The following is a 22404-nucleotide window of genomic DNA, read 5'->3' as shown; positions in this document are numbered from 1 at the left end:
AAATGAAACGAAATTTGCAGGGAAAATCAAACTTCATACCGTACAGAGAAGATAATCTCAATTTGATTGGCTCTGGCAGCGGAATTAGTCACAGAATTATTAGCCAAATTGAAATCGAATTAACCGAAAATGTGCCAGCAACAAAACAATCAAAAATAATGGTGAAAAAAGTGGCGAACAAATAGGAAAGAAAGTTGAAACCAGCCGAATAGTATAGTATCCTATGATGTTAAGATAATAATTATACATTGAAAAAGATATTCATATACAACAAAATGATTTCCATTATTTACAACTCCAAGTTACTGAGCTAATGATTATGTACTTGGTAATATTCATTATTAAGTTATGTACAAATGCGAAATTATTGGAGGCAACACACTAGAACACCCATCGCGTAGAGTATCATATATAATGCAAGAAATATTACTAATCTCCGCGTTTGCCATGCAACAGTGAGCGAGTTTTCCGAAGGGGAAATCGCGGTGTGAGTGTTTGTGTGTGTGTGCAACTCCGAAACAAAACCAAATTTCATGCGGTTTTATTATTACCCATTTTTTGTGTTTTTCTTTCCAGATTCTACGCCTCTCACGTCCGTGGATATGGTTTTGGATATGGATATAGATATGGATATGGCCAGGCTGGTCCGTTCATTTATCACGGCACACGCTCTGGAACCGAATGGCAAGTGGCATGTAGCATGTGGCATGTGGCATGCGGCACGGCGGTACGTTGCACATAAACGCATTCGGCGCTCGGTGGTTACAACACCAGCAGCAAGCGTCGTAATTATCACAGCAAGTCGTATAATCTGAGCCAGCCCAAAACTCGAAGGGTTGTATAACTTAGGCAAATCGAGGCGAGTGATACATCGCACAGCGTTTCGCGGAGAAAGTCATCAACTATCCGTGAATCGACTGCTTTAAGACCGTTCGCCAAGGCCTACGGCGCGGAAGATTTCTATATCTCACTAAGTTCTTCTAGTTTTCATACAAAAATATTGCGCTGCTAAATAAAACATGCAAGTATGGTGGTCATACACAATGAATAACTATTGAATACCAAAACATTGAATACCAAAGCTTTGAACTATAAATAGTGAGGGTCTTAGCATACATTACATTCAATGCCTGCGACTTGCATACTTAAGTTAGCCAATTTCTAATTAAGTAACAACAGTTCTTGCACTACTAAACAATTTTATTTAATCCATTGTCCATTTGCAAAGAGCAAAACTACATTAAAATGTTTCATTGGTATTGGTACTTGGTATTTAAGCTATTGGTAAGGTTTATTGTGATTTATCTACTATTATGAATAATAAGTGAAATACGCTATTACTAGCTCTTTATATTTGAATATTCCTGTAAGTCATCACAATTGAGACTTGCTTGTGTTTTACAATTGCGCTTTATTTTGAGAATTGCCTTAAACTTATCATCGTGTAATTAAAATACTTTTGCAGAACTTACCGCAAAGCATTTCCTCTAGCGATCTGCAAAAACCAGATTTGCCAGCACTGATTGATAGATCTATAGATTGTTTGATTGATTGATTGCACTCACACACGCACACTCACAAGGCGAAGCACATGTTTTTTTAGAAGGCAGTGTGTTCCATGTTCTGTTTCAATGATAAACCTCCAAATTGTTAAACAAAACCAAAAAAAAATGTGTTCTTAAAGTTGCAACTGCATTTGTGCAGGCAAAATGCAAGTTCGTTGCCTAAGTCTTTTGTTTTGCTAGCGGTAAACGGTTGAAGAAAACGTCTGCGTTTTTCGTGGAGCGCGGCACGTGCTGAGCGAACAATGGTCGCGACTTGTTTGAGTCGCAGGTCTTGGCGCGGCGATCGTTGATCGTTGATCGGCGAAAGAGATGCCGTTGCAGTCGGCGAAAGAGATGGTGGCAAGGCCGGAGAAAGAGACGGCGCGAGAGCAGATACCACGCAGATGTGGACCAGCTCGCTCGGCCAGCGGTCGTCGGAGAAATGTAAAAGCCGAAAGCAGCGGACCCCAAAGAAGTGCCGAGCGTGAAAGCTCTCGGCCAAGCCTTCTTGTTGTGCCCGCCGATGTTTATATGTTTATATCTACACTATCTGCGGGTGTGTTGCCTCATCTATGAATTATATACGCTATGTAAAAGAAAGCTTTTTTCGATGTGAGCAGGAGTAAGCTAGTTTCAACATAATTTTGGAATATATACTTTCATAGAATATAAACACCTTTATAACTTGCGCCGCAATTATGACTCGGAAATATCAATGAATAGAATTGCTAGGCTGAAAACCAGCTAAAACTTGTTTATTTACCTATTTTAAATTTTTTACTATTTTATTCTGTAATATTTTACAATACATATCTTGGAATAACTCATAGATACTGTTTGCCTGTGAAGCAATCTTTTTTAGAAATCATGTTGCAACTACATTGGAAAGAGTATTTGCAAGTCGTGGCACACTTTTTGCGACACAGCCGCTGTTGATGTAAACATTTCTGATTCGAGTAATGCGCTTGTGCTCAGTTGATTTTCGATGCGCTTTTTGCACATTGCTAGACTTTTTCCCGCTCGCCTTTTTGTTGTATCAGTATGCTGGAATTTTTCTTTATTTCATTTGCTGTTGCTGCTGTTGTTGTTGCTTCTGCGTAGCTGTGGTGGGTATAATTTTATTCAATAGAATTTATGCTTTTTTATGGTCAAGCTTGCGGCGCGTCATGCGCGGAAACCTCATCGCTAACGGTGTTTTATGGCCAGTTTAAGGTTTTGTGCATAATTGTTTGGCTTGAGTTCGTTCGTTGCTCTGCCTCCATGGCTCTTTAAATCTTTGTGGTACGTACGGCGGCAGAGAGAAGCCCATTTAAATGCAATCAATCAATGACTTACGGCTAATTAGCCGTTGCAATTTAATAGAAATGCGAAAACACTTCATTAGCGCCGCCACTAATGAGGCAACATCGCTTTACGACGTGTTTACTTTGTCGCCCGGCTTCCATTTCCATTTCCACAACAACTTCAACTTCAAATTCAACTTCAAGTTCAAACTTCGAACTCTGCAGCGGTGCAAAGTGCATCGAATTGCAGTCGATGGCATAATTGCGTGCTTGCATCAGTGAAATCAAATTCATCGATTAGGCATTGCAAATTGCCACAAACTTAATTAGTAATTGACACAACGATTGCCCAATTGCTTAATTTCTTAATGGATTTCATAATGCCTAACCCACAAATCCAAATTGGGAGAAACTTCAAAGCGATCACTAAACTAACTACTTGGTATTCAAAGTCCAAGTAAAATAATAAAGTATATTATTTAAGCTTTCTTCTGCAGAACGAGCAAGGATAGAAGGGATTCTTTATAATCGCAGAATTAATTGTTGAAATGTTTCTAATTATATTGCAAACTCACCTGATGGCCGCCGACTGATGGTTGGCCAGCATGCGCATGCTGCCCCCGAAGCGGCGCGGCTGCAGCTGATTCTGGTGCGGATCGAGGTCAGGATCGAGCGGATAGCCGCCGGCCAGGTTCCTGCTGACCTGGCTGATCTGGCTGATGCGACTCATCCGGCTGGCGTGCGAGCCGCGCTCCGAGTTGCACTTGGAGCCGCACAGTGAGTTCTCGCAGAAGCGACAGCACTTGTTGTAGCTGAAGGTCGAGGTGCAGAGCGTGCAGAAGGAGTCCAGCTGCGACTCGGCCTGGTCGTCCTCCAGGTCGGCGTCCTCGTTGACCGACGGCTCCATCAGTTCGAGTTCATGATGGCCATGATGGCCATGATGGATGCCATGATGACGGCGCAATTTGATGGTTTGCGTGTGACTGCTGTGATCCTCGTCGGAGCAAAAGTGATAGGGTTCGCTCTCCGTGTCCTCCTCCTCGCCCAAACTGCTGCCGCCACTGCCTTCCGGGCGACCCGATCCCGTCGAAATGCCGAAGCTGCTCAATGGGCAGGAGGGATAGCGGGCGAGTGGAAAGGGTCGAACATTGTACTTGCTGGCCATCGATAGGTTCTCATTGAAGTAGATCACATTGGGCGACTGCACCTGGCCAGGACCAGCCCTCTCCCGCTCCCGCTCCCGCTCCCGCTCCCGATCACGATCCCTGTCCAATTCGCGATCCCTGCTGATGCTGAGATCGTGGTACTTGCGCAGGAATGCCGCATTGCAATCGGCGGCCGTGTATTCATGCAGTTTCTTCGGTTTTTGGGCGGGCGGCTTTTGGGTTTGCTGATTGTTCGACTTGATGTGATGCGAGTTGCTGCTGTTGTTCGTGTTGCTGTTGCTGCTGCAGCCGTTGCTGCCACTGTTATTGTTGTTGCTGCTGCTGTTATTGTTGCCGCCGGAGCGCAGCAGGTCGAAGAGGCGCTGCTTGAGGTCGCGCATGGCCACATGGGGTTCTGCAAATAAAAAATTAAACATAAAGTTAATAATTAGCTCTAAACCCTTCCATATAGTCAAACAATTTATTGTATGCCAACTGCACATACAAAGAGTGCCTTTTATTTTAGTTGTAACGAGAAACAACAAAAAACAAAAAAGCTTTTGACGCATATTTACAATAAGAAATCTAAAAGTTAAACTTGAAAATTCAAACTTAAGTATCCGTTACAGTTTTATAGCATATAACAAGCTGGTTCGTGTCTTGGCTAGCCCGTTTGAGAGCCACTGTGGCTGGCTACCTGCTGGAGCTTACAATGTTTCCGCAGCAACAAGCAACGGTCACACTGGCCAAAATAAAGTCAAAAATTGCACGCAAAATAAGTGGCGAGCAGCAGTCTGTGATCGAATTAGCCCAATTAAAGCAGGTAAATAGAGCCAAACAGATGATTAATCGAATGCCCAGCTAATGCCCTACGTGTTTGCAGCGCCCAGCAGCCGAAGGAGCCAAAGATGAGCAGCCAGCGCGGCAATGTAAGTCGCACACGTGCGCAGAAGCACAAAAATCGTCATGTTTTCAAAAACGATCTGCACGACAAGACGCCGCAGCAGCTGCGCCTGAATGCGATGCACGTGTCCACGGTGTGCCAGCGGTGCAAGGAGCAGATCGAGTGGAAGATCAAGTACAAGAAGTACAAGCCGCTGACGCAGGCCAAGATCTGCGCCCACTGCAAGGAGCGGTCGGTGAAGAAGGCCTACCATGTGGTCTGCAGGGACTGCGCCATCAAGGCGAACGCCTGCGCCAAGTGCCTGAAGAGCGCCACCGAGGTGGCCATCGAGGAGCCGCAGCCGACGCCCCGCGAGGAGCAGCAGCTGCAGTCGGAAATGGACCGGCTGGTCAAGTCGTTCTCGGAGCGCAAGCGACGTGCCTTTCTGCGCTACATGCGCAAGGGCAAGAAGCAGGAGAAGGATGGCAACGAGGATGAGCAGCTGGACGAGCAGCAGCTGGAGAGCCAGGAGAAGGCCAAACGGGTGGCGCACACACGCGACGAGCTGCTGGACAAGATCAAGCAGCTGAATCTCGCCGGCGATGGTGACGAGGACGAGGATGACTCAGACTTTGATTCCGACGAGGAAGACGACGACTCTGAGTTCGATTCCGAGGAGGAGGACGACGACAGCGAGGAGGAGCCACAGAAACCAGCCACCAAGGCGAAATAAACCTTTTTTTTTGTCATTTAGTTCTAATTAGTTTAGCTACTTGGTAGAGCAGGATAATGTGCACCTGGAGCACCGATTCTAGGCCATAGTTAGCTGACTCTCAGACTCGCACTCCAAAGCGAAGCTGGTTGGGCACAGGAGGAAGGTATCCTGCCCGAGTTGCAATTGCGTGGAGTGTAAACTTGGCGAGAGGCAGCGCCAATCTGTTGAAGAGCCACCCACCAGGCTAAATAAAACCATTTTCATCAAGAATTCCACTTTGTTAAACTTCGTGGCAGATGGCATAAGCCCAATAAGACTCGGAACAGCTGGTAGAATCGCAGTCACTGCGGCGGAATGGGGTGGTTATACATTGAACAAGAACATCAAGCTGCTGGCAGCCAGGAAATCCAATAAAAGAATATGTCCAACAGCTTTGTTAACCTCCGGGGAAAGAAAATGGAGGAGATACAAAGCTTGCTTAGTTTCAAAATCGATGAAATGTCTTCAAAAGCTTTAAATGAAATATATAGAATAATAAAGCTTCTATATAAAGTAGGGAAGCTTACTAATTTGTTCAACTTTCCACTTCCACGTTATATTTAAAAAAATGCCATAATTGTTATTAAATAAGTTTAGGGACTTCCTCATCCTTTCTTCCCCCCAAGAACTGCTGACAGTAGAGCAAAATAAAGAGAGCAGGCTTTTTTTTTGGGATTTTTCCCAAGTTACCATTTATATGAATGATAAAGTGCTCTGATCCGTCTTGTTTAAATTTGCATACACATACATACATATTGTACACATACTTATACCAGGAAAAGAAGAAGAATTTTGAGGTTACATTCAGATATGAAGTTGTAACACTGCGAGAATAATTCGCGCAGAAACAAACGGACGGAGAAAGGAACTTACGAGCATGGCTATACCAACCAGGATGCTGATACTGATCAAGAATTTATATACTGCATAAGTCCCATTTTAAGTATGCAATGACCCCGTTGAAAAATTGACCCCAATAAAAGCCTGCGATTTCTAGACCGTGCTGGTTAGCAGCACACGTTCTTCTGTCTTTTATTTCATATTGTATACGTCTTTCATGATGACAAGGCTTTCAATAGAGCGCAGTTGGATATACAGCTGATTATGAAAGGTTCTGGTTGGTGGCCAACTGATAGCCGACACCGACGGCTCCACCGGCATCTGGGTGGCTTTGATGTCCTTATGAGGGGACAAGTTCGGGGTCGACGACGACATCATCAACGGGTTGAGCAAGGTCGGGAAATGGAAGTCCATCGCCTCTTGGGCTTGCTCGTAGATCATATTCTTGGGCACGGGGAATTTGCGCCTCATAATGGCCCTTATATCTGCAGCCATGTCACCAAAGTCCGGGAAAATTCGTTTGTTGTTCATATTGTTAGAAACTTGGATTCGGCAGTCGAGAATGCAAGGGAAAATATTTAAAATCGCAGCGAGAAATTCGCGTCCGCCAGTCGTCGATGCAAATTTAAAATGGTGCGAACTGCATTTGGCTGCATCTGGCAACGCTGCACAGGAAAACACGCGGTTTCCTGTTTAAAAGTATCCAGCGTAAGGCACCCGTGCGACAGAAAGGGATGACGATAGCGTGCCAATTGCGGCCATTGCAAATTATCTATCAACTCACACATGCAGCGACTCTATTGTAATAATACAACGTTTGAGAGTATTCTGCTTTTTGCGAAACTAATACAGTTGTGTTCAAAAGTATTTGAATTGTGCACATCATTTAAGCCTAATTCATGTACAGCTTGGCATCAATGGAAGGAGCATTTTAAATTCCGTTTGAATGAAATAACACGTTTTAAAAAATGTTGTATGAGAAGGAGGGAAATCGTATTAAAAATGTATACACTGTAGATTATTTAAAAGTCTGTCAACATACTTTTTACTTGTGTGCATGTGTGTGTTTAAGCATTCATATATGTGTGTACAAGTTTTTGCGCCATTTGCTTTGGCGAAACACAATATGGTCTCAGGAGCTAAATACAAAGATATGTTTAGCTGAAGTAAAATGCAGAGTTTGAATCAGAGTCAGAGAAAGAAAATATTCAAAGTAAATATATCATATAGAGACCAGTAAAAGTTTCAAACGTTTATTTTATTTATTTTTGTGGACACACTGTCAGCCGGCCCGATAGGCGAAACCGCCGCCCGCAACAGGGTCCGATAACTTCTGCAATCCGCGCTATCGAAGTATTGCAGAAATACAGCTGATCGAAAACCGAAAAGAGTTGCAAAAAGCGCATAGAGATTGAAAACAGACGAATGGCGGACAGTGAAAAAGCGGTGAATCGTGGCCGTCGCCACGGCAGGAATAAGGCACCTCCGGTGCCGGGACAGCCCACGGCACAGGCACGATTGGTGGTCAATGGCCGGGAAACCGGTGGAGCGAAGGGCAATGGCAAACCAGCAAAGGCACGAACGGGTAAGGATTCGAAGGTCGCCGGGGGCGACAAGCTGAGGCCCGAGGACGAGAAGATGCTGCGCCAGCTGGTCAACGATTTCCTGCAGAGCCGCGAACCGGAGCAGCAGCTGCTCGGACTGACCAAGGCGCAGCGCAGCCACGTGCATCGATTGGCCCAGAGTCGTGGTCTGAAGACGGTAAGCAAGGGTTCCGAGGAGGACCGCGTCCTCTTCATAAGTCGCCCGCAGTCGAAGGGCCTGCAGCACAACCAGCTGGACAACGCAAAGCTGCACACTTGTCCCACGCTCGTCAACGTTTTGGATCAAATGGCCGGCGATGTGGAACGCAGATTGAAAAGCTCCGCTGATGCCTTTCGGCGCAACAATCAGCTGCATCAGGATCAGCGGCGTCCCTCCAACTTTGGCCTGGTCGGGCAGAGGCTCATCCCGCCGCCGCAGAGCAACTGGAACAGGAACATTCAGCAGGAGCGCCAGAGCCTGCCCATCTACAAGCAGCGCGAGAACATCCTCAGCGTGCTGCAACAAGATCAGGTGACCAAATGCTTCCTTCTGTCCTTAAAACCAAAATCTATTGATTATAAGTCAGTGGTTGCCTTTTGCTACAAATATCGAATCTATACTAATACTCAATGTTTGACGTACAGGTTTTGATCATCAAAGGAGCCACCGGCTCGGGCAAGTCCACCCAACTTCCGCAGTACATTCTCGAGTGGGCCGCCGAGCATCGTACTCCAGTCAGGATCGTGGTGAGCCAGCCTCGCCGCATAGCAGCCATTAGTGTTTCGGAGCGCATTTCCAAGGAGCGCGGCGAGGCGCCGGGCGGCACAGTGGGCTATCAGATTCGCATGAATAGTGAGTAGCAGTTGGCCGCAAAATTAATTATAACTATAAGCTATATTCCACTTTTGCCAGGACAATGCAGCAGCCACACGGTTCTAACGCTGACCACCAGTGGCTGCCTTTTGAGAGCTCTCGCCATGGATAACGAGTCCTTCTTTAAGAACACCACCCACTTAATTATCGACGAAGTCCACGAGCGTGATTTGGACACAGACTTTCTGCTGCTGGCCACCAAGCTGGAGCTGCAAAAGAATCCGCACCTCCGCCTCGTGCTTATGTCGGCCACCATGGATCTAAAAGCATTGTCCGATTACTTTGGTAGGGCCACTGTGATGGATGTGGAGGGGCGCAGCTTCGGTGTGGCGATCTATCATCTGGAGGACATTCTCAGCAACACTGGCTACATGCACCCGAGAATGGAGCGATTTTTGGGCGAGCTGACAGGCGAAGAAACTCCTAACGAACTGCTAGCCGCCTATTATGGTGGTCGCACCATCATAGATCCGGATATCGACAATGATTTGATCGTTTCGCTATTGGAGTTATTACTGCGACAAGGCGACGCTGGAGCGGTGATTGTGTACCTACCTGGCTATAGCGACATGACCTCGCTGCGTGACCGCTTGGAATCGTCACTGCCGCGGGACGACATCAAGATCATGCTGCTGCACAGCCAGGTGGACAACAACGAGCAGCGCAAGGCCTTTCGCATTTATTCTGGTGTGCGTTTAAAGATAATTCTCAGTACAAACATAGGACAAACTTCGATCACCATTCCGGATTTACTATATGTTATTGACACGGGTCGCGCCAAGATGAAGACCTATGATCCGGCCACAGATGCATCGCAGTTAACCAGCTCGTGGATCTCGCAGGCGGACGCCAAACAGCGGGCGGGAAGAGCTGGACGCTTGTGCCATGGCAATTGCTATCGGTTGTTTGACAGCTACCGCCTGAAGAGGATGGATCTGTACACTGTCCCTGAGATCATGAGGCGCACATTGGACGAGATATGTCTGCTGACCAAGGTGGCGGCGCCAGACAAGAAAATAGAACATTTTCTAGCTCTCGCTTTGGATCCTCCACAACAGGATGCCGTAATGCAGGCCTGCTCCAGACTGAAGCTATTGGGTGTGCTCGACGAACGGGACGAGATCACGCCACTGGGACGCATCATTGCCGAACTGCCGCTAGGCGTTCAATTTGGCAAATGCCTGGTGTACTCCATTTACTTGCGCTGCCTGGACAGCATGATCATAATTGCAGCATACCACTCGGTGAGGGATCCCTTCGTTCTAAACATGGAGCGCGGCAAGAAATCCGGGCAGCAGAATGCTAGAATTTCATTCGCTGGCGACGGGATGAGTGATTCGCTGGCGGCCATTAAACTCTACGAGGAGTTCACCAGCTTAAAGCGCATGAACATCGGCGACTTTTGCGAGCGCAATTTTGTTTGCCGTAACGCCATGGAGATGTTCGTATCGGCGGTTAGCACGCTACGCGATACCGTGTACCGCATATTCCGCTTTAACGATGCCAGTGCTCGTTTGGCCTCGTCCTTCAACAAGGATACGAACATGATCCGCCTGGCTCTGACTGCCGGACTGTATCCTAAGCTGGCGTACATGGATCGCGAGAACAAAAACCAGCTGGTGGCTGAAGGAGATCCATTTGTTCAGGTTTCGAGAACCTCATGCCTGCTGGGCAGAAAGAAGCAAAAGAAATTGGCCACCGAGTGGATTCTGTTCGTGGAGAAGACCCGCATTGCCGACCACATGTCCTCGCTGGAGCATACCACCCTGGTGAGCGGCTTGATGGTGGCTCTGGCTGGCGGAAAGCAGTTCACAACGGAGCCTCTTGACTCCCAGGTGCTTCTGTGCCTGGACTCGTGGATCCGTTTGAAATGCCCAGCTGACTTTGGACACCAGCTGCATAAAGTGCGAATGCTAATGGAGCGCGAGTTCGCCGTGTTGGTCTCGACACGGAAGCTCAGTCTAGTGGCCGATTTCATGGGGCCTGAAACACTTCGGCGGTTGCTGAAGGCGGATGTGTCCTCGACCAATCTGGCCGAGGGCAGAAGCCTACCGGACAGAGACAACTGTGATAACGACTACTGAATTCTACGCTTAAAACATAAGTTAAAAGTGAAATGCATATACATACTTAGGAACTACTCACAGTATTTGCAAAACGTATAAATAATCCAAGTTTTTGATCATAGACCTATATGCAGTGCGATTCATAAGCCTCGTACCTGATTAAGCCAGCTAATTTCACACGAAGAGGCAAACGAATATTTCCAATTTTTCCATATTTTTGTACAATCTAATGAAAGACTCTACTGTACTTATTACATATTAAGGTACATTTAAGGTAGCACACACGATATCTTAACTAGATTCCTTACATGTTGTGATACAAGAAGACGCCAAAGCGGCTTTCTTTAGCTGTTAAATCCAAGAATACATATATTCGAATTTTTAACCAGATCTCTGCACAATATTCCCTGAAATGTGTCAGCTATGAACTTATGGTCCCTGCCTTGATTTCCATTTTTGAATGATTCTCTTTAAACCAATATTAGTGATTTAAGTGCACTTTTGTAAAGGAAAAACCATTGCGGACGTTATCAGATACCCTAGAAAATACAATTTTTTTCATATTGATTAGAACCTGGCAAGAAATCCAATAAAATCAAAGCGTTTTTGAAAATTGTGCGCGTGAAGAAAAAAAATGTTTTATTTATGCATTAATGTAACTATCTTAAGCGCTGAATCGCACTGCACTGTAGGCACATTGGAAACACAGGGAATTCAAAATGTAAACCAAAAATATGACTTTGGAGACTGCAATTGCGGGCACTCCCTAATTGCCGGGTGAAAATATGTGGGCCACAAGTGCCACGAGATGCCAGGGAGATCGTAGCTCGGAGTCGGAGTCAAAGTCGAAGTTGGTGTCAGTGTCAGCGAGCCCAGTTGGTGGGCGTGGCTGTTCCCTGCGGTGCATTGGGCCATGGCAGTCGTGGAGCTGACGTTTATGCTCCACCTGCCCCACCTGCTCCACCTGCCTCCCACTGCCTCCATTCAGGCGCAAACAAGAGCGGGCAAATGGAGAAAAATACAAAAAAAATAAAAGCAAAGTTAATTGCACAGACGACGCAGTCAATAAACTTGAAGTCGAGCTTGTCGCTGGTGGAGCAACAATGGCCACAGAGACACCGGAGCAACTGCAACAAAAGACAGCAGCTTTTGCTCACAAAGAAAGTGAAATTAATTTGCTATTTTTCGCTCGACTGTAGCTCACTGAGCGAAAAGTCTTTGCAAACTGGGAGAGAGCATGGCCAATCTTCGATGTCTTTTATGTCTATATATATGTCTATATACGAGTATTACATGTTGTCGCTCCCAAAGAATATATGAAATTACAGTGGAAAACCAACAGACAGCACTTGGAAAAACATTTACAGGAACCACGTAAAATGTATTTATGTCTAAGGAATTACTTACTAAGCATTACTTTTAAATAACATGAATGTGAAACATAAAATGTTTTTACTTTTGCGTTTCAAAAAGGCACTTAGCCGATTTTTGATAACATTTTTTTATGAATCTTAGAAAGAGTAGTTATGAAAATCGAAATCAGTGTGTACTTGAAACTTTATGAAGGTTTAAACTAAATTTAAGTGTAAATGTATGCTTGATGTATGTACATCCGACTACTGATCTGAATAATAAAGTTTGATTAGATGTTTGAAGTTCTGTTTGGATTGCCTGCCGCTTGAATTGACCCAAATGAACTGCACCGCAAAGTGGCCATCCAATAATTCGCAACTCATCAGTGGGAATTGCGGGAAATCACAGTGGCCCAACCTCGAATTTTCCACAATTTGCACAGAGAGAATTCCGCAAGAAGAGTGAATGTGAATGGGGATGAGAAATGGGGGCCACCGGGCAGCAAGCCGAAGATCAATTTCCCCAGATGACTCCTCCATTGTGGCTGCCATCGAACTCTGGCCAGGATGAGGATGAGGATGGGTGGGCAGTGGCAGTGTCGGCTGAGTGCCAAATGAATGGCAATCGCCAATTGGCATCTGGCATTTGCTCTCGAAATCAAATGAAGTCAAATGGCCTGGCAGCGCAAGCAGCGCTAATGGATCGACCATAAACCTGGCCAACTAGTGGATCGGCTTCCACGGGGAAGCGGCCGGTTGAACGGACTCGCCACTAGCCACTAGCCACACTCACCATCATTGCCATCAACTCCGATTTAAATTGGACGCGGATCGGATCCCCGTTGCCAACCAGCTGGGCAGGTGTCTCTTTGTCTTTGTCATTGTCATTGGCCGCGGACAGGAAGGCGGAGATTATCGAACGGCATCGGTGATGATGCCACTGATTCCACCAGAAGTGTTTGTCATCCACAACAGGGCTTGGAATCCAATCGACATACAATTGTGTAACATTTAACATATTATATATAGTATTGCTCAGATTAGTGAACTCCAATCGATTGAAGCTTAAATCACAATCTTAAGTGTTTTACCCCTTTTTTAAGAGCGAAAATAGGTCAACTTATGAGTGATAAAATGCTCTGAAATCGAACAAATATTTCATTAGCTAAGCAATCAATACATTTAAACACTTAAGTGTAAACTCCACTGGCTACTGCGATGTATAGAACACATCAATTGAAGTACATTTTTAGTAAACGTGTCTTTCCATCACCATCTAATTGAGGATTAAGCCACAACACCATTTTATGTCAAACTCCGCTAAGAGATGGCAACCGATTCCACTGTCGCAGATGGTCGATGAAATGTGAGCTAATGACTCGACTCGGTCCCTCGACTGATTGATGATCGGTTGAAGGTTTTTTCTTTTAGGGGGGCTGCCAGTTACAGTTACATAATTACAGCAAATTGATTTTGGCAGAAGTTGCCGCCAGTTGTGAGCTGCTCCCAATGCCCCATGCTCCATGCTCTAATGCTCCACGATGATCCCATGGCTTCGGGGCGCCCAGAGATGACATCATCTCACATAATCGCACATCTGCAATAATCCCAGACATTTGACTTGTGCAGCACGGAATGCATTTCGGTAATTCCAGATTCCGAATTCCAAACTCCGAATACCACATATCATAAATATGTACATACGAGTATAGCATGTGCACACATACGTAGGGATTGGATTGGATTGGATCGCGCTGGATGGGATTGGACCAAAGGTAAAGGCACGAGATCACGCCAGTGAAAGTCTGCACCTTTAGCGGGGTCAAATCAATCAGGCTGGGCGGTAACTTGGGGAACTGTCTATCCATCTGGGTGGCACTACTACGAAATCCCCGCCAGATACCCACGAATTTTTTCGGGGATTTGCTCGAGAGCAACACCTTTCCAAAAACAACGCCTAATTATGTCATTAAAACGCTTGGCTTTTGTGAGCGCTTTGTGCGAAGCTGACCTGAAATTTTAATGTTCATAAAAATATTCAAGCTGCCATCTTTATGTCTCAATAATAATTTCGTCTCTCTTCAAAAAGTTTCTTGGAGTAAGCATTGGTTTTTAATGTCGAGTGCATTAAAAGTTGCTTATGTATTAAGATGAATATAAATTGCTGATGAATTAACAAATTTATTTTAATTTTTGAAATATTGTGTGCCATATTATCTGTATTTATTTATATTTTTAACCAGAAAAAAAATGCGTCTAGGACGCAGTCTAGTGAATTTTACAAGGCATTGAGAAAAAGAGGGGGGTACATCGGCGACCCATGACGAACTTTAACTGCGGTAAAAGTGAAGTCATGTGCTTTTGTAAAGTCAGTGTTTGGGGGCACCGAAAAGTAAAAGCCAAAACGAGAGTGAAGTGATGGCAAAACAAGCCGCGATCGTGATTCGCATTTGGCCACGGCCAACAGCCACTGGCCGCATGAATGGCCAGCAAATGGAGCCACCGACAGCAGCAGCACACAGCCTCAACATCAGGAGCCGGAAATCTGGTCAGGTTGTGACCCCCGGAAGTTGGCGCCGGAGCACAATCAATCAATATCTGGCAATAGCTGGCCGTATGCCGATCTATCATTATTTATGCACGACTCGAATATGGTGTAACATCTGCCTTTTGTTTCGTTTGTCACAACAACTTAATGACGACGGGCCGAATAATTTACTTTTTGTTTTTTTTTGTTTTTTTTTCGCTCATTATGGTGGCATAAAGCGTTGCCAATTCCATCGCAAATATTTGGCAGTTCCCGAAAACTGATAATCCATGGCTCAAATCTCTGTTTATGTAAGCCGACGCGAGAAATTGCCAAAGCAGTGCAGCAATGGATGGCCGGAGGCGTGGCAACAACGGCGCCAATCAGTGGCAACAACAGCGATAACAACGGCAACATCAGCAACATCAGCAACATCTGCAATGCCAGACACTCTCCAATGAAACAGCAACACCTGGACAACAGCAATAGCCAGATCATCTACACTCAGCCAAAAATGTATATGTCCAACTCACTTACAAGATTTACATGCTTAAAAAGATCGTATACATTGAAATGATTGCATTAGTTATTGAATATAGGTTTTTGCTATTTTTGTATAGTTTTTAAATATTTTTCTGTCTAAAATTAACATTATAAATTGATGAATGCCAGCCGTTCATTTTTGCGAGTGTACATAGGCAACATGAAGCAAACGCATAACAGCAACACGCTCGAGCATCCACTTGTTGCATAGTCCGATGTCAAGAGCCTCTGCTTTGGTCAAGCGCCAATTGAGATGTGACAGGTTGTCTGGTCAAGATCTGCGACTGACTACCAGGCACTTCACTCGAATCCACTTGTATCCACTTCACTCCTCACCTGCCCACCACCCCGCCACCCAGGGAAAAGGTCATCGGATTCCGGGGCACGAATAAAAAGCTGGATTAGTCCCAGGCACGAATTGCCTGTCATGATTATGCGATGCTATCCATGATATATAGCCCCTTTAATCTCTTAAGTTTTAATTTACCCTGTCTGCTTATACAATGGCCTATGCGCATTTCTTTCGGATTTTTGCAATTTCACAATGTACTTGGCAAAAACAAGGAGAATGCAGGATAACTATGGAGTTGTGGTAGACATGCCCCCAAAAGGCAGATTTCAAGACTAAAAGACTAAAGAAATGTTCAAATTAAATGTATATATATTTATTTATCCCATTTATGATATGTATGATAAAATACGAACTTTTGCAATATAATCTAACATATGTTTACCTTTAAAGGTGAAAGATTAGTATACAAATTATCAAACCGATAATTTCATTTTCCCACAAGCAATGCATTTGGAGCTTAGATCGGCTTAAAAATTATTCAGATCTGTTGGGCTTCGTTTGATGTCCAAACCGCTTAAGCGTCATATAAATTGTATAATTTTTTTTTTTTTATATAAATTGTATAATTTCCGATAACTGTTTTCCACCTGATCTTTGGGCTAATCGCCTTATGTGTGGGGCATCGCAATGCGTTCGAAAGTTACAGGTTTTCCAGTTCGAAAAAGGCCATTGTGTTGAGTTATTGGGACGCCGGGGCTTATTTATTAACGATGGTTTCACTTTCCAGCCACACAATTACGATCGGATGAAGGCGGCGAGGAAATGGGAGAGCAGACCCCGGCGAACAAATGGGACCCAACAAATTTGTTTATAAATGTCGCACAATATTTATTTGTTGACGCCGTCGTCATCATCGATATGTCATTGTTCGCACCGCCGTTGAGGGCAACCGAAATTTATGGGGCTTATGAGACATTTGACTCCATTCCGCGGAAGGTGAAGGGTTGACAATGGGCCACAGAATCGAAATTGGCCGAAAGTGTAACAATGGAACTCCGGACAAGACCAAGACTAAGCGATTCCAATTCGAAAGCGAGCAGGCGGCGCGGAAATTTATGCATAATTTCTGTGACAAATGCCACAAAACGGCGGCGAGAGAGCATGGAAAGTGTGAAAAGTGTGAAAAGTGCATTGATAATTATGATAATTGTCTGCTCTTAACAGGGAAATGATGAGTTCGGCAATAGATCTGTATCTTTAGATTCAGATTCAGATTAGATATAGCTACAAATCCAAAAAGAGTCTCGTATTGTTGAAGTACACTGGCTAACTTTCATTCTTAGTCAGTGATTTGTGGCGGTTGCCGTTTCTTATTCGTTGGCTTATTTCTCTGATTTCCACTGTTTTTGGGTTGCCTGCCTGATTATATGGTACGTGCTATTTCATTCGCCGACAGATACAAGCTACAAGATACTTAGATACATAGTTACAAAGATGCACAACTGCCAACCGCAAGACAACCAACGACATCCCAAGGGGAGGGCTTTGTGATGAGGCGATTAAAAACAAAGTCAATGCGAAGAGCAAAGTGCTCTACGGCCTATGATCTTCTTATATATACTCTATATTTTTTTATGCTTAATATATATATATATATATATGCTTAATATATATGCTATAATTAGCAACGGTATGTTTTCTAATGAGAAGAACGCATATATCCATTTATATATTTATTTATTTAGATACTGCATGTTTATTTAACTTGTTAATTTATTATATATGTTTATATTTATGTTTATGTTTATATATTTTTTACCCCCACACATGCTTCTTGATCAAGTTATTGGACCCGCCACCAAGTTAGCACCACATAAACAGCTACAACTTGATCATGATCATGATCATGGCCGCGTCGCTGTTTTACACGATACCAGCTGCTTCTCGAGGAGGAACCTCATCCCCATCCAAGTCCCCATCCCAATCTCCTTCAGCCTCTCCACCGCCAGGTGAGTTGGCCTACCTGCCCATCTACCTGCAATTATGATCCGCTAGCTGCGGATTGCCTACGAGGCATGTCAACGCCTAGGACGGCGCTCTTGAGTTTTTAGTTGGGTGCCAATCTGCGGGAATTTGCTGGAATCTGTCGGAATCTGTCGGAATCTGCCGGAATCCACGGCATCTACGGGATTCTGGGAAGCACTTCCCGGAGGCCAATTTCCCATTGACGATGCTGGGTTAGAAAAAAATAATAACAAAAGCACACCACTTATGCAAAACGAACGGGCGAGATTTACTTTAATCACACTGCTCTGGCCGATGTATAAAAGTGAAAATGCAGCAGCGCACTGCGGCGGTGGTGCGTTTGCTCGGGTGGTTGGGTGGTTGGGTGGTGCAAATTATGAAATTAGTATTATGTGAAACGGAGTTAAAAGTGTGATTAAACTGGAGCTGCAGTCAAAGTCACACACATGTGTGTGGGGCGTAAAAAGTATAACAAAAAAATTAAAAACAAAACCAACCTGCCGCATAATAAGCCGTCGCCGTCAAGACAATGAAAGTCAACTAAGTACCCACTCCACGGTAAGTGTGTGGGGCAATTAATATCATTTCAGCTTGATGGTGAAAAAATGTATGTGGATGTGTATGTAAATGTGGACGTGAGCGTGGATGCGAGAGACACCGCGATGGTTTTCCAAGTGAGCAGGTCGCCCAAAATGAAAATGCCGTCGTGTTCGACCCTTCGATGCTCAGGGTTAAATGAGCCGACCTTTTAATGTATAGATCTTTTTATCAAAATGGCAGCATTAAATAACTACTAAGATACATTAATTGCCAAAAAGTTAGCTATAAGTAAAGTTATGTTGATGAAGTTTCAGGTAATTCGTAGAATTCCGTGAGGCATTAAAACACCTGCTGGGCATACCTCCTGCTACCCAGTTGGGGCGATAGGAAGCCACGACAAGTGCAGCGACAAAAAAGCAAATAACAATTCCCGTGGCTTATTAGCAATGCCACTTAGAAGTTGGAGCAGGGAGAAAGTCATCCAGCTGAATGCACATGGAGAGGGTATGGAGAGGTTGAGCTGTCAACTGTACCGCCCCCCCATCCCGCACCCACTCAATTTCATACCATGCCATGAGATGCCATCCCGCCAACAGAAACCGCAAGCGCACTCAAGTTTGTTGCCTCAGTCTTTTGTTCTGCCACAACTCTGATTGCGGCTTATGTTGGATTGCGTAGGGAATTTCCCTAATCGCGGTTTCAGTTTCAATCATCAATGGCAATCGTAATCGTAAACGAGGAAAATTTCTAAGCAACGCCGCGGGGCATTGGCACGAGATCTTCTCCGATCTCCGATTTTTTAATATATATAATTTAAGGCACACACGAGGCCCATAAAAAATAAAAGCCATATTAAATGTACGAGTATGTGCATCTATAGTAAGTGCGCATCTCGACGTGCAAAAGAAAATGAGCTGCTTCGGCAATTAATAGACCATGAACAGTTTGCTAGACGAAGAAAATCTGCGCACCACTAAATCCAGCTTCATCTTGACTTTGACTAATGCGCACTTATCAAGAAAGACCCAAAAAACCAAAACTAGTTAAAGATGAAACTCTCTAAATAAGTGTCTATATAATTAAGACGAGCTTGTTTATTTTTAGCTCAACTGTTTATTCTTAATTTGATGTTTTTAATGACGTGCCAACTACTCGTGAAAATCATTTGCATTCCGTGATTCATATTTGAATTAAAGTTGCATGAATGTGGAAAAAATATGTATGCAAATGTTGGTTTTCGATTAGCGTCTGCATAGGTATTATTTAACTTTTTTCTAATTCATTTTTTGCTTAGATTCATTTGCATTTTAAGGGATATATTTTCAATTTTTCATTAAGCTTAACACGTTTTGCTTGGTATGTATTTTGAGTTATTTAATTCTTGTTAGCATACTTTGCATTATAAATTAAAAACATATTTTTCAAAAACATTATTTGTTTGCGTTGCATGCGTTTTACATATTTTATCCTCTGACTTACCGATAAAATTATTAAATATTCAAGACTTAAGCTGTCGTCACTGTATTCCTTTTGCCAATATTCCTCAACTTAAACACAACATATTAATCTTGATTGAAATTTTTAATTAACTTTTTCGATAGGCTGCCAATTATGACAAGTGAACAGGAAAAAAACAAACAAAAGAACACTAGTTGGCACGCACATTTAGATGGAGGTTCAAGGGGCAAGAGGATGAGTTTTCCCAAATGTGGAAGAAGGGCTATTATTCACTGGGAAAATACACGAGACGCGGTGGAAAATCGAGAGGAAAACTGCGAAGATGACGACGCGACGTCGACGATCCGACAGACACGTTTTCCAGTTACAACGTTGGCAACGGAATGAAATGGCCAAATCTGCAGCGGCTTCGTTGAAGCCCCAAATTATCCCAAAGAGCGAAAGCCGGCAAATCAAACAGAGAGCCAAACAGCCAGAGAGCTGAGAAAATGGCCCGGAGAGAGGCTTTCTCCGGCTGAGAAGAAAAAGCGAGACCGTCTACCACTTTGAATACCCTATAACGCAGGTGATCTATGCACCAAACTGTTGGCTTCTGTGCGCCGTTCAGCGCATAAATTTCCATCGCTTATGGGCAGCTCTTGTTGTTGTATTTTCCAGCCAAGTTGTCCCATTAGAGATAATGCCGTGCAGACAGGTGCACTCGATCATCGGCTACTTACAGTTCCACTGCTTTTTACTGGTCCAACTAATCCATTTGATAAGCAATTAATCGCTTACTTTATACGATCAGCAGCCCAATTTCAATAATGGAAAAGTATTGTTTATCAATAAAAAGTGAAAAGTTCACGACGAAGATTATTTAGCTTATTGATGTTCATGTTTATTATATATTTTTATAATTAATAGGGAGATCAGCTTTTTTAAGTGCCAAGCTGTTTAACTTTGTGCTGCATTTTTAATAAAAATTTAATATTGTAAATGTTAGCGATGCTAGTGATTATTCAACGTAATTTGCTTGCGTAAGAAATCACTTATCATTGCCAGAAAAACCTTCACGAATTTTCTAAAAGGCACTGGGTCATTCGCGGTGACTTGGCACAGGTGAAATACAAATTTCAGTTGCATGCCAAAATATTTGACTTCCCCATTTCAAATATTTCCCATTCACAGCATTTTTGCCCGGCAAGATTTCCACTTTATTTCTGTCAAGTTGATGTGTTGCATTGCTGCATTGTCGCTTGCATAACCAACAATTTGTTCACTTTCAAAAAAAAACAAAATAAAAAGTAAAAATACACCAAAAATAAAAGGTTTATGAAGGAGCTGCCAGGAGTGGGTGATGCGCCCACGCAGCAACATGGGCATAAACTGGACGCACTGCGTCCACTTTTCGGGCTTTTAAAACACCTGGCATGGTTGCGATTGGGCAATCGGAAGCCCGCAGGCTAATTGCCGCCATGCAGTTAATTTGTGATCTTTAATTAAAGCCAAGGAAAACAAAGCGAAGAGCAGTTTTCGAAGAGCTATAGATAAAGATGATTTCAGAGGGCCAGAGAATCTAATGATTGAGCGGAGCAAATTGATGTTTTGGTTTTTGAAAATTAAAATTGATTTTTTTTTTGTACATCTTGCTTACTTGTTTCTTGTTTTCTTCGTCGGATCATTAGCCAAAGAAGATCCATAGGACTTGGACTATAAATTCAAGTGTTTCTTGGTCCAAAGGCATCACAAACCATTGGATCTCAGCTTCGATCAGAATCTTAAATCTAATAAACTCAACTTCCAGAATGAAGGTAAGAAATCTCACAGTGCTAAGGATCTTCAAGCGTTAACCTCTTTTATGGCATCCATCAAGGTCTTTGTTTGCTTGTTGGCTTCCCTGGCTCTGGTCAATGCCGGTGGCCTCCGCGGTGGTGCTGGTGGTGCAGGTGGTGGCTATCTGCCCGGTGGAGGACGTGGTGGTGGCCGCCCTGCCATTGGAGCTGGCCTGGTGTCCCACGTCTCGCAGTCGCAGGGCAACACTAAGGTCCACATTGGCGGTGGCTCCGCTGGCGGTGCTGGCGGCTACGTCGGTGGTGCTGCCGCATACGGCGGTGGTGCTGGTGCTGCTTATGGCGGTGGTGCTGGCGCTTCATACGGCGGTGGTGCAGCCGCTTATGGCGGTGGACGCGGAGCTGGTGGCTGGCAAGGAGCTGGAGCTGGTGGAGCTCGTGGTGGTGCTGGTGGAGCTGGAGGCTGGCAGGGCGGTGCTGGTGGTGCTGGTGGAGCAGGAGGCTGGCAGGGTGGCGCCGGAGGAGCTGGAGCTGGCAACGCCTGGGGCAACCCCGCCGAGTTCGATTACACTGTCAACCACGCTTCCGGCGGTGCTGGTGGTGCAGGTGGCGCCTACGGTGGTGCTGCTGGTGCCCGCGGCGGTGCTGGCTGGTGGAACGATTAAGTCACGTCACCTTCCTTATCTGTAAACGAATCTGAATCCGACCAATAAAGAGACTAACAAAAAAAGAAGTTTGCTTCCTCAGTCGTTTGATTTCACAAAACGGGCTCATGACTTTGATTTTAAAATTGACTGTCAGTGGTTGCAAACTACGCTAAGCTTTAATGCCCGAAACTTTTTTGGGCGATTACAAGCAGTTAGCTTTAGCATGCCATACTAAGATATATGAAATTACATTTTAATCAAATCAGGGTAAACGTA

General features: G+C 44.4%; 3 protein-coding genes across 3 annotated transcripts; all 3 read left to right on the top strand.

Moving 5' to 3' along the window:
- Window positions 1-4693: 4693 nt before the first annotated feature.
- On the top strand, window positions 4694-5840 carry LOC120456896 (uncharacterized protein C9orf85 homolog). The gene is made up of 2 exons (XM_039643998.1): window positions 4694-4795; window positions 4856-5840. Exon 2 carries the CDS (start codon window positions 4881-4883, stop codon window positions 5586-5588), a length of 708 nt encoding a protein of 235 aa, XP_039499932.1. The 5' UTR covers window positions 4694-4795; window positions 4856-4880; the 3' UTR covers window positions 5589-5840.
- A 1945-nt stretch (window positions 5841-7785) lies between these two features.
- On the top strand, window positions 7786-12570 carry LOC120456070 (DExH-box ATP-dependent RNA helicase DExH6). The gene is made up of 3 exons (XM_039642659.1): window positions 7786-8564; window positions 8678-8885; window positions 8946-12570. The coding sequence occupies exons 1-3, from the start codon at window positions 7875-7877 to the stop codon at window positions 10988-10990; spliced, it is 2943 nt and encodes a 980-aa protein (XP_039498593.1). The 5' UTR covers window positions 7786-7874; the 3' UTR covers window positions 10991-12570.
- A 2633-nt stretch (window positions 12571-15203) lies between these two features.
- Window positions 15204-22146, top strand: LOC120455694 (glycine-rich cell wall structural protein 2). Its single transcript, XM_044006588.1, has 3 exons — window positions 15204-15367; window positions 21432-21886; window positions 21938-22146. Exons 1-3 carry the CDS (start codon window positions 15204-15206, stop codon window positions 22144-22146), a joined length of 828 nt encoding a protein of 275 aa, XP_043862523.1.
- The last annotated feature ends 258 nt before the right edge of the window (window positions 22147-22404 follow it).

This window comes from Drosophila santomea, chromosome X, assembly GCF_016746245.2.
Source record: "Drosophila santomea strain STO CAGO 1482 chromosome X, Prin_Dsan_1.1, whole genome shotgun sequence".
In the NCBI taxonomy this organism is placed as follows: Eukaryota; Metazoa; Arthropoda; class Insecta; order Diptera; family Drosophilidae; genus Drosophila; species Drosophila santomea.
Note: the sequence above shows the minus strand (reverse complement) of the source record. Positions and strands in the feature narration are given on the sequence as shown.